Genomic DNA, 12,361 nt, shown 5'->3' on the forward strand with positions numbered 1-12,361 from the left:
TAAATTATATAAAAAAAAAGCCGTTTAGCGTTATAATATCAAAAGTAATTGTTCGTTGTCGAAATTGCTGGGATGTTTTTATATTGTGAATAAACAATGACAACTGGCTGTATAACAAATTTATCTTTTTTGACAATTGTCTATATTTTTGGGGGTCTTGCGTGCAATTTTCATGTTGGACACCCCTGGTCTAGTAGAAATGCGCATCACTGCATCAAAGTGTCTCTCGGTGAGCTGACTTTTGTTTCTTCACACCAAGCTATATAATATTATGTGAATGCTAGCCTCCACACAGTCACACAGTGTAATGTTACTATATCAGAAGTAATTATTGGTTGTCGTGGTTTGGCGATTGTTTTGTATTGTGAACAAACAATGGCAATTGGCAGTATAACAACTTAGTATTTTTTGACAATTGGCTAAATAAAAAATTGAGGTTTTTTAGCAATTGGCTAAATAACAATTTTAGTGTTTTTTTGAAGGGCTTGCGTGCCATTTTTTATTAGGTCGCGTGCCACATTTGGCGCGTCCCGCTTGTTGGACACCTCTGGCTTAAGTTGTTTATTTGGTGCTTTATTGATGCTTGTCGAATAACAGTTTTGCCAATAGCGACATTTGCCAGTCGGCTGTAATCAAAATGCAAACACACAGGAAAGCCATTGTGACTTCCTCTCGCTTGTCTTGTTGTTGTCTTTGTTGATGAAGTTCAATTAGCATCTTATTTCACTCAAAGTGCTTTGTCGCTTTTACGTGATTCGACCATGTAAACTATTGTTTGCTTTAATGCGCTTTCGCAACCACGCCTTACAATGCGACAGACTGAGAAAAAGAACTTCAATATCACAAAAGTGTAAAAATCACGGAGTAACGGAAATCATGAAACTGCAAAATCTTTAATTCACGAAATCACAAAAATTGTGATAAGCAAACATAAATCACACAAGCGCAAAAAGCAGGAAATACTACAAATCTCGCAAGTCCGTCAAATTACAAAACAGTAGCCGAACTTACAAAATTCCCAATTTGCGAAATGGCCAAATCGCGCAACACCAATTCACTCACAATTTTACAAACCACAAAAATTTCTTCTTAAATTTAGTAATATCGCCAAATTTGCGACATTGCGAAGCCGCAGGGTGGCTATATACAGTGTTGTAAACAAGACATTTTGAAAATTCCTAAGTCGCAGCCAAGTCATTTGTACAATAACTTAATTTCAAGCCAAGTATTTTCAAAAGAATAGCAAGTCAAGTCCCAGTCGAGTCGTTATTAAAGCAGGTCGTATCCAAGTAAATTCACTACGATCAAATTGGCGAACTCGTCCGATTATAAGCAACAATTCAACTAAAGATTACAAAAGAGAACCTGCATCAATCTAATCGTTTTTAGTTGTATAATAAAATTTTAAATAAAACCACTTATTTTTAACACAAGTCATTTGACTTAATGATTTAAGTCCCGGTCAAGTTATTTACATAAAATCCTTAAGTCAAGTCATTTAACGACGTAAAGCAAGTCAAGTCATTTAACTAAAACGACTCAAGTCAATTCAGGTCATTTGCAAACAGTGACTTAGATAAGTCATTACAACACTCCTATACGGTTTACTGTCCCAAAGTGCAGACGACACATCGCACTTCGCGGAAAGCAACGAACGGCTCACAGGGCAGTGACGTACATGTAATCTCATTCAGGAACAAGTAGGACCCTCCGTTATCCCCTCGTGTATTGGGAACGACTTGCGGTGCATCGTCGACGCACAGGTAGGACGACGAATGCTTGCTCGCTGAGTGACCACCACTCATTATGTAGCCTGTGTACTCCTTTTTCCATTTGTCCGGGCACGTCTCGCGAGCCGGTATCATCAGCTGCACACGTTATAGGGTAGTAGACATGTTTTTTGAATGTTATATTACGCGAGCTCAATTGCCAATTTCACAATGTTTTAACCGAGCATCAGCGTTAATAAAAAGCTCCTATTATTTTTTAACGTTACTTTCGTTAAATGGACGGCAACCCGATGATTGCTGCGCACCCACCCTTTTAACAAAGAAGAATATTTGATTTCCCCCCAATGTATAAATTGGTGCTCATTTATTAAAAAAACTTAAGTAACCAATTACATCATTTATATTCAATGAGACAGCTGTCCTTTATGGCACCGGTAAAAGAAGTAACTAAGATATGAGGATGTTGCAAATAAACTAAAAAAAATATCAATCAGCGAAGCAACGTTACCGACACTGGACGATAAAGAATCAATAGGCTACTAGTCTAGCTTCGAATTAGCTAATCTAGGAAAAGTTAATCTAAACTAGGAAAGTAGGCGTCCAATGCCTACAGCTGGCACAATTTTTTCTGTCCCGTAACCTGATGCGGATAATTTGATTGATAGCCCATTTACCGTTGAAACGATACAATTTACCCCAGGTTAATAAACGCTGCTTCAAATAGAAGTTGTGTAACGCTATGCGCATGTGGTAACCATAAATCAAAGATAACAAATATGACGATTATTAACTATAAGTAAATATTTAAAGTGTACAGTCAAATTGTTTGGGTTTACCTTGCTTGTACTCGGTTTAACCAAACAGATTGCACAAGGGACAGAGTTGTATTGCAATACTCCGTTTTCGGTGTTAGAAGTGTCGAACAGGGAGTGTGCCCAAGAAGAGTCGCGGTATTCAACTCCGTATATAAAGTCCGACCCTTCACCAACAATGTAAATACAGTGAACTTGTTTTGTCATCTCACATAGATTTTTAGATATCTGCCACACATTCATGTTTTTCAGATTGGCGTAGAACAGAAAATGATATTTTAGGTTGGCATACTGACTTATCGGTAGTCATGACATTTACATGATGCTGTAATGACTAACGTCAATGTTTGTTGTTAAGATTAACAGTAAGCTTGCTAAACCGCATTTTTATGTAAGTACTTTATGACCGATTTAATTGTGTAATCATTCTATGACTTGCGGTTAAAGGTCACTGATCACATGGTGCCTTGACATTGTAGTTGTCCTTACGGCAGTTGGTGTTACTACCTTGTCGCGGTAGGAGCTCATTTTGTTAGTTACTTGTAAGTGTTTGGCAATGATGTTTAACTTACTGATTCTGTTTCTGTTTTATTAACATTGTTTTGTATTGATTCATTCGAATAAAGGAATCCACTTGTTTAAGCCTTTTCGTGTTTTAATAAATTCCTGTACGTGTTCACTGATAAAGACTTCAGTATAGGATCGGATCCATTAGTTTTCATTTGTGACATAATTTTTTAAGTTACTGTTTTTAAATGACGTGACTTTAAGTCTTTCCGACAAATGACTTGACTTGAATCATTCGGTAAAATGACTATAGGGTTGATTGAGTGTTTTCATTAAACATTTATGTTATTTGCCACGATATTGGCACGTAGGCTAAAGTATTTTTCTCGCTAAACCTTTTTTTTGTTATTTTTGAGTGGATTTATTTTTCGTAGACGAAGTTTACCAATTTTTATAATTAATTCATTATTATGACATGACTTGGCTTCGAGTTGAGCTCCCATGGTGACTTGTACTGGGATTTGACCTTTTTTGCAAAGGCTTTGACTCGTAATTCCAGAATAACTTGTTTAGCCTACAACGTTAAAATTTACCTTGATTTCCCTCATAGTAATGGCCTTGGCTATACGAAACATTGTTGTGAAGACAAAGAAAATCGGAACCGCCACCAGTGTGAGAGTAATGCGAACCAGCCGCATAACCTTAAACAAACGATTAAAATTAATTGTTATAGTTGCGAGAAAACGGAAATTTCGAATGATCAAGCGTCTACAGAACTAACAAAAACGAGCAATTATTTCCTTAAACTTCACAGAGGTAAAAACCTTATCTCATAAAGTTAATCGTAAGAATAGATATTAATAATATACAATTAATCACTATAGATTCAAGGCTAACGCAATTGCAACAGATCCTTGACAATATTAAACTTATTTGTACTAAACATGGTAAATTCACTAATTTAATACTGGTGTATTTCGATTTAATAAAATATTCACTACTTTGTTGCCCTTGATATTAAATACATGACATTGGTTGCTACATACCGTGGTAAACCAGCGAGGTGCCCGCTTTCTGGGGGCAGTCCCTTCTACCCCACCGTACGTACGTTACACCTAAACAGAAAAACAGTATCTAGATCTTTGGAGCATAATGGTTGGAGGTTGTAGTAAGACGTAATAAGTATATCAAAGCCCATTAATATGTAGGTAGTATTTTAATGTTGCAAATGAATAAACAGTTATTCGAAACGCTCAAAATGATACCTACTTCTGTATGGGCTCTCATATTCTTATTAAGTATCTAGATCAGTTTTTATTTTAGTAACCTGTCGAACCCTTATGTTATTCTGCAAGATTTCTTCGAACCCCCAATTTCAGTTTATTATTTGTTCCTTTCTCCTATGTTTGTCTTTAAAATGGCCGATCCAGGATTTTTGTATTTCAGTTTAAAAAAATGACCGATCCAGGATTTTTTGTATTTTCAGTTTTTTTTTTTTTAAGTTTTGAAGGATGAAAACTTTAATATGACGTCATAAACATTTAATCTATAAACACCTGTTGTTCTCAAGCGAACCCGTGCGCTAATATGCAGCTGAAAATGCGTATAACTAAATTTGTATTTATATAGGTCAAATTGGACAAACTTTCGATTTAAATTTTTACATAACGCCTTGGGCACAAAAAAGGGATTGGAATTTAGCTTGAATTAATAGCTTTAACGTTTGAGAGGACGTTCTCGCCGAACCCCTGAAACAGCTCTAGATTTTAGATAGTGGCTTCTTAAGCGTTGTCGTTCAACCAACCAATACAAAGAGTTACATGCTGACGCTCCCGCCATTAGTCAAATTTTTTGCGAGTTATCGCTGATTATATTAAACATTTTTGGTGTTTAAAACGATCCATGGTTTCAAATACAGACCATTGCTAGGCTACAAAACAGATAGGTTTAACAACCTAATTGGTTAAACGAATAACATTCTAAAGAAACATTTGGCTCACAAAACTAAAACATAGCAAATCAAGGCAATTTAGTCAACGTGAGTTGAAGACCATTAGGATTGTACCAAAGGCTTAAGTTAAGTCAATTCAGAACTTAGTACCCTTTTGAGACAAATGAACTGTTTGTGTGTTTTGTTACGCTTGTTTAGATAAAGATAAAATATTGCAGCCTGCTTACCTGTTACCAATCCTGCTGTGGAAGACGATCGAGCGCTAAGCTGAATGTACAAATATATAGTTTGGTATTACGAACCCGAACCTAGCCCGTGGTCATCAATTGAGAAGAATATAAGTATGATTAAGCGAATGGCAAAGATACACGGATATTATTTCTCCCCGCTATTGTATTGCTATTGTGTATAACACATCTGGAAACTTTTATGTTAGCTTTCAATTGTGATTTCGTTACATTTACGCAGTGTATTTAAACAAAACCAAATAGTCAGCAGCCTATTTAGCCATTTGCTTATTATATCTCTTGCGGGACAGTTTATCGGCATGCAATAACTACCAGAGTAACAAGCAGCCATTAGAAGCGTTCAAAAGTAGAGATTCATTTCTTAAAAGATATACCTGTTACAAATTTTTGAGTTTACAACTGAAGGAAACTGAAAGAAATTATTAAGGAAATACGATCGACCTGATCGACATTCGTACCCCAATGTTTCGCTTAACAATGACATGATCTTTCGAACGGAGTTTTCCATTTGGTTTTATCCGACCAGTCGCTTCGTAATCAATTTTGTTGTTGGAGAGAATCATGCTTTCCAGGCGTTCTTCAATTCTGCAAAGAATTGCGTTTAATATTTGTTGTGCAATTGTGCAGACTGCAAACTGGATTACTTCTGCATAAAAACATTGCTCCCCATAACCCAGACATGCCTACAACCAGTTGCAATAAGTTATCTACCGTTTTGAAAAGATCACCTTTCCAATATTAGGTAAATTTTATTTTTTATTGGGCAAAAAATCGAAGGGGTGTTTAGCTAAGTTAAGCAACGTTTAAACTTTAGATTGAATATCTAACCTAGAGACGTACGATAATATCGGATCGACGGTTTCCAAAGAGATAGGCTATCGGTTTTTTTCTGATATTTGAGTGGTATGACAAAACAATCTAATACAAAAATTGATACTTTTAGCCATGTTTTGTGGACTAATTCAAGAATTTCCCTTGATTATTTTCTGATAACGTAGTACTTGCACAATTGAAGATAACTTAGTAATAAATGCTGCGCATCAAAAACTATTAAGTTAACATGATCTTTGAATATTTAAGTGCTATCTAATGTTTTACCTTATTGGTAAAACGATAGGTATCAGATTGCACCGCCATATTTTTGACACAAAATAACATCTAGCGGTAAATCGGACAATGTTTGGTAAACTAGACAATTCCTGTAGTCATTACCAAAGCAATTTAAATTCAACCACACCCAGTTAAAACACAACAAAAAACATTTAAATAATTGGTAAACACGCTTTATTCTGACCAAGATTTTTCATAGCAAACACTAAAACGAAACAAATAGCTATAATTTAATAACACCTTCATATAAGTCAAGTCAATTGATAAAAAAGCCTTATGTTCCTAATGTGGAAGAAAGGTAGCATTAAAAAAAGGTAGCATTAAAAAAGATGTCCTTTTAGCATTTTGTATATCATACATATACTCACTATACTATAACAATATTGATTAAAGATCTTGCGGCGTTTCTTACCGTAGCATTCGGCTGTAAGTTTGAAGTAGAGCAACGGCAAGCGACAATGTAAGAAGGGTTAGGATACTGGCAGAAATGAACAAACGTCGACTTGGGTACTTTCTCGCCAGACCTCGTTTATATCCTTGGTAGTACATATTTCAAGCTGGACTAAAACTGTTTTAACGAATCGAAGATTTAATCTCGACATCTCATGAAATTAAAATACACTATATATATATCTTGGATCGCTCCTATATGAGCCTGTGTAGATCAGTTGGTAGAGCGACCGTCCCGGTATGACCGAGGTCGTGATTTCGAACCTCACTGTAGGCTAGTTGTTTTTCTAGCCTGTCCTGCTTATCATTGAACGACAGATTCGGTGAGTCTGCGATACGGTTTACTATATATATATATGTATGTTAGATTTTGGCCAACTTCCTCAGGCTAGACCTGCTATCCTAATTTTACCTTACGCCCGGTTACCAGTTGTGGCAAATCGTTATTTTATTGCCCGGACAAAGAATAAGTTCACCTTCAAAAATATAAGTAAACGGACCGGTTTTGAACAGGTTTGACTCCCAACACTGTTTAAAGCCTTTGCGCAAATGCAGTTTCTCTAATAAGAAGCCTTAAAACCGGGGTGTCGGAAAGCCAAGGACAAGCGAAGATGAAATGTGGCCTGCTCTGTCTGTCTGCCACCTGATACTCGAAAGCTCTGCTGTTTTTCGTTTTGTTGAAAATGGGGCAAAACAAGTAAATCGCTTAGTTCAAGGCATGAAGACGCCTAGTTATCTGACTGCATGACTCATTACCGATGTGTACCAAAGCGAAACTCCTCTCCTACATTTGGCAGGTTGCACTGGCGCCGTTAGGCTGGCGATGAATAGTTATCTTTGTTTCAACTGTCAAAACAACATTCTATCTTGGTTTTGTTGGCCGTTGCATCACCACGTTATCTGAACCGTATAATTTGAAACTTCAGCATAAAAGCGGGATGCTTTTAAAAACTGCATTTTTTCTAGTTCAATAATCCTTTTTTGCATGCTTCACTAAAGTCGGGCACGGCTTTGCGTTTTGCCAAGTCGTGTTATGTTGAACAGGACGTAAATAACCTCCCTTACCCTACCTCTCTGCAACAAGCATTTGTTGTTTTGCCGAGCGTTTTTCACGCCATTGGAATTGTTTAAAAACAACCACGATGGAACATTTTCCTACTTTACCTTTTAACAATCGCTCCTTAAGGCGCTTTTGGAAGAATTAATATTTGATTCGACACTCGTGTGCAATGCATTTCACACAAATCGACTTAAATGTCTGCTGCTAAGACAAAGTCTCTGAAAACTCTACAGAGCTATATGGAAACAGTCTGCTTGCAGATGATGATGCCGATCGTCTCAAGTTGATTGTTCGGCCAAATGCGCGGTCGATAAAAAACTCGAGACCCAAAGTTAATAGAATGGTTCATGTGTTCGTTTGTGTGTGTTTTCTAACCCCAGGAATTATTTTCATCCCTAGTGTTTTTCGCCCAGATTTTCAACAACGAAGCCGGCGAAAGCACCACCAAGACAAGCGTGATTAACTTGGTTGACTTGGCTGGGAGCGAAAGAGCAGACTCAACGGGGGCAACTGGTAAGTAGGGTCAAAAATTGGGCCAAAAAATAACTAAATAAATAAAATTGGGGGTCAATAGCCGAATTACTTGGGGGTCTTTAAAAAAATAATTCTCACCGGTATTTCCAGTATTTTACTGCTTTTCAAAACAATGTTAAACTTACCAATTTTCTTCTAACTGTTGTATAAAGGTATTTAACATAACTGCGTAAGTGGTCAATGAACATATGCAAGCCGGACCTTGACCTTGCCCTAATATTATTGGATGTAAGTAATTCGTAAGGTGTAAACAGCCGAATCCCTGACAAATAGTTCGTGGTCGTACTTCCAGTCTTGCACTGCTTTTTAAAAGAATGTTGAACTTTTTTTTTGTGTACCTATTATAAAGGTATTTAATTTAATTGCGTAAGTATTCTATGGCTTGAAATCAGTGGTTAATAAACACATGGTCCCCGGACAATGACCTTGCCTTAATATTATTGGTTGTAATTTAATTTGTATGGGGTAAACAGCCTAAATCTTTGAAAAATAATTCGCACCCGTATTTCCAGTCTTGTACTGAGTCCTCGGAAAACAAACTGTTAGACCTGCCAATGTCGGTAAACGTATTATAGTGCAATTAATTTAATTGCTTCTTGGGATCCATGGTCAGTGAACATATTGAAATCCACTTGCATTGACGATTTAACGGTGCCAAACTGAAATGTACGAATATTTAGCCTGGCATTACGAACACAAGCCTAGCCTTGTTTATCAATTTAGAAAAATGTTACTATGATTAAGCGATTCGCAGAGAGATCCGATCATAATTTCATTGTTAAATTGTTTTAAAATAATATTGCGATTGAATAAATTAAATAATTGCAACGGTTGGAACGTTTACGTTTTAAGCAGTTTGACTTCTCTATTAATTAAAAACGAATTGACTTTCGACTTAACTTGCAAACGAATTGAGTTGAACTAAGGGTATAGGTGAAAAATAACTTGCTTACAGCAGCATTAAACAAGTTCCGCCTCTGTTTATCCAAGGTTTTAATTTCCTCCCTCGTTTTGCAAATTCGCAGGCGACCGTCTAAAGGAGGGATCGGCCATCAACACAAGCCTCCTAACCCTTGGTTCTGTCATTGAGACGCTCGCATCGGGGGATTCCCGCGCTGTGATACCCTACCGAGATTCGGTGTTGACCAAACTGCTGAAAGCGGCGCTGGGAGGAAATAGCAGGACCGTGATGGTAGGGTTCGAATACAGGAAATACGGATTTCGTTTTATAGCCGCCGTTGATGGCCGTATTTGCTTTAGTCAGAAGTTAAATAATATAGTTGAAACTTTTGACGATTCGCGCTTTTGAGCCGCCTCCTCGTAAGGTCACAATACGAATAAGAGCGATGAAAGAAAGATAATTAGATGACAGCAAGCTAACCATGAAAAGTTAATACGTGATAATTTTGATATATTATTTACGCAAGCCTTCTTCGAGCTTTAAACGAAGTTCGCTGGTTTTTAAAATTCGCTTGTTTTCATGAGTTTCAACATATAAAGCTGCCTGATATTTTGCGCGTGAGTGCTCGGGTAAGTTTGTGCTGCGTGAGTCCGTGATTGCGTAAGTGCGTGATTGCGTGAGTTCTTGAGTTCTTAAGGTCGTGAGTGCGTGAGTGCGTGCGTGCGTGCGTGCGTGCGTGCGTGCGTGCGTGCGTGAGTGCGTGTGTGCGTGTGTGCGTGAGTTTTGAAGGCGTAAGTGCGTGATTTCGTGATTTCGTGAGTGCGTGAATGCGTGAGTTTTGAATACGTAAGTGCGTGAGTGCGCTGCAATTGTTGCTGCCGGGATTAAAACCAGGCGCAAAATATACAACTTTAGTTCATTGTAGACTTAAACTTAAATTCCATTGTAGACTTGAAAACTTTCGAAAGATCAAATCGAAAGTCCCGGGCAGTATTGTGCGCGACTACAACGTTATCCATTTTTCCGCGTCAGATCGCGTCGCTGAGTCCTGCAGACGTGAACTACGACGAGACGATGTCGACTCTACGCTACGCCAACCGAGCCAAGAAGATCAAGAACCAAGCGGTAATCAACGAGAGCCCGACCGACAAGCTCATCCGACAACTCAAGGAGGAAAACTCCAGACTGCTGAAACTTATTTCTGGAAGATCGTCCTCCGACCTGAAAATTGACAACGGTATGGTTTCTTGCGACTGAGAAAAAATATTAAATGAGTTTCTTGTTAAAAGAACCAACGAAAAAATTCTTCCTGTTGGCAGTGCAATGTTAAATCACTCTTTACGTGTTTTTTTTTTTTTAAGATTGATTGGCGTTTTTAAGTTTTGGGGGTGTTTAAAATAACAGAAACAATGTGCTTTTTTTCAAACTAAACTCTTTGAATAACTTTTTTACTGCAATTTTTTAATTAACATTAAACATTCTTTATGGAAAGAATCTTTAGACGTTTCTGTAACTAAATAAAAGTCATTTTACATGTATATTTTTAAGATGCATAAACTATAAACAGCTATTTATTATGGTTTATAGTGACGAGATTTGAAATATTCAACAATCGAGCCGTAGTTTTGGTGACGGCTGCTATAAATAACAGGTTTCAATCTTTAAAATAGCACCACGAGCTTCAAAGAAAACCTCAACCAACTCCTATTCCCTTTTTATCCTATTTTAACCAACTTTAACCAACTCCTGGTCCCTTTAGCTTTTATTTATTTTTGAAAAAGGCGACATCCAGCGGCTTATCTCGCAGAACGAGGCCCAGATGAGAGAGATCTCGTTGTCATGGGAACAGAAGCTCGAGCAGGAGAGGATCAAGTGGGAGGAGGAGCAGAGAAGAAGCGGAGGAGCAACCAGGAGTACGCAGGAGCAGTTTCCCTATCTCCAGGTGAGTTGAAAGAATGAAGGTACGACGAGTCGACCAAAGTTTGACAGCTTACAATATCAGGCACCATAGAATACTAATTACAGCAAGGAAACTGTAATCAGGACATCTGGAATAGTTTGCGGCAAACATTTGAGTAGAAAGCGGATAGTGCCGGTCCAAGGCTTCGGTCCCTTGAGGGATCATCGGTTCCTAATTCAAGTGTTTTTAGGCTTGTGTTTTTTTGTGCATTTCAAATCCAATATAATTAGTATTCTATGCTGGCACCCTTTTGAGTGGAAAATACCGTTAGCGTTTGGGTTGGGTTTGGTCAAGTATTATTACATTCATTCTGCTAGGTTAATAAATGCCAAAAAATGCATATTTTTATCGTTGCAAATGGCTGCATTACGCATTACGTCATACCTAACCAGACTTGGACTCAACAATTTACATTCGTTCATCGTAGAATGTCAACGAGGACCCGCAGTTAAGCGGCGTCATCAAACACGTGATCAATCAAGGGAGAACGGTGATAGGAAGATGTGAGAAAATTGATAAAAAGATGAGCAAGATGAGATGCATTGTTCTTCGTGGTCTCGGGTGAGTATAGCCACATTTATTTTAAATTTGCGGTTTTAAAGTAGATTCTAGGCTTTGTTATATTTAGCAATAACGTCAAAGTGTATATCAGTATAGTTGGAGTAACTGTTGTCATTCAAGACAAAAGTGGTGAACGCATTTCATCACATGTCTGTATTTTTGTCCTGAAACTTCTAAATAGAGTTTTAAAATATTTTGGTGAATGCAGGGCAAAAAACATAGCCCGCCGTGAGATTCGAACTCAAAACCTCGGCTACAACTGTGTATTAGCCCAAAAGTAGCGGCCAGGGAGGCTTTTTATCCATGTCAGCGGTTTTATCATAAACGCGATTTAATAGTTACAACAAAAATGGCCTAAAATACTGCTTTAAGAAGCACATAAAAATAGATAAAATATTAGGCCGTTTAAGCTAACATTGAGTTCTCAAAATAAGTTCAATAAAACATATTTTTAAAGCATGAAACATGTTTTTAAAACTTAACGCGTCGAAAGTTGCTGAAAGCAGTAATATCAAACAGACAGAAAAACCTGGAATG

General features: G+C 37.5%; 2 protein-coding genes across 2 annotated transcripts in view; one reads left to right on the forward strand and one right to left on the reverse strand.

The window, feature by feature from the left end:
- LOC146139364 (kinesin-like protein KIF28) overlaps positions 1–12,361 on the forward strand; it is a 34,521-nt gene that overhangs the window by 14,105 nt on the left and 8,055 nt on the right. The window contains exons 6-10 of the mRNA XM_083393077.1: positions 8,282–8,381; positions 9,428–9,594; positions 10,336–10,540; positions 11,085–11,245; positions 11,691–11,824. Coding sequence (XP_083249203.1) covers positions 8,282–8,381; positions 9,428–9,594; positions 10,336–10,540; positions 11,085–11,245; positions 11,691–11,824 — 767 coding nt within the window. The remainder of the gene's footprint in view (positions 1–8,281; positions 8,382–9,427; positions 9,595–10,335; positions 10,541–11,084; positions 11,246–11,690; positions 11,825–12,361) is intronic.
- Positions 765–6,947, reverse strand: LOC146139365 (uncharacterized). The gene is made up of 7 exons (XM_083391085.1): positions 6,771–6,947; positions 5,707–5,833; positions 5,228–5,267; positions 4,096–4,164; positions 3,643–3,750; positions 2,567–2,709; positions 765–1,868 (listed from the first exon to the last, which is right to left on the reverse strand). The coding sequence occupies exons 1-7, from the start codon at positions 6,905–6,907 to the stop codon at positions 1,605–1,607; spliced, it is 888 nt and encodes a 295-aa protein (XP_083247211.1). The 5' UTR covers positions 6,908–6,947; the 3' UTR covers positions 765–1,604.

Source organism: Ascidiella aspersa, chromosome 6, assembly GCF_963924565.1.
Source record: "Ascidiella aspersa chromosome 6, kaAscAspe10.2, whole genome shotgun sequence".
In the NCBI taxonomy this organism is placed as follows: Eukaryota; Metazoa; Chordata; class Ascidiacea; order Phlebobranchia; family Ascidiidae; genus Ascidiella; species Ascidiella aspersa.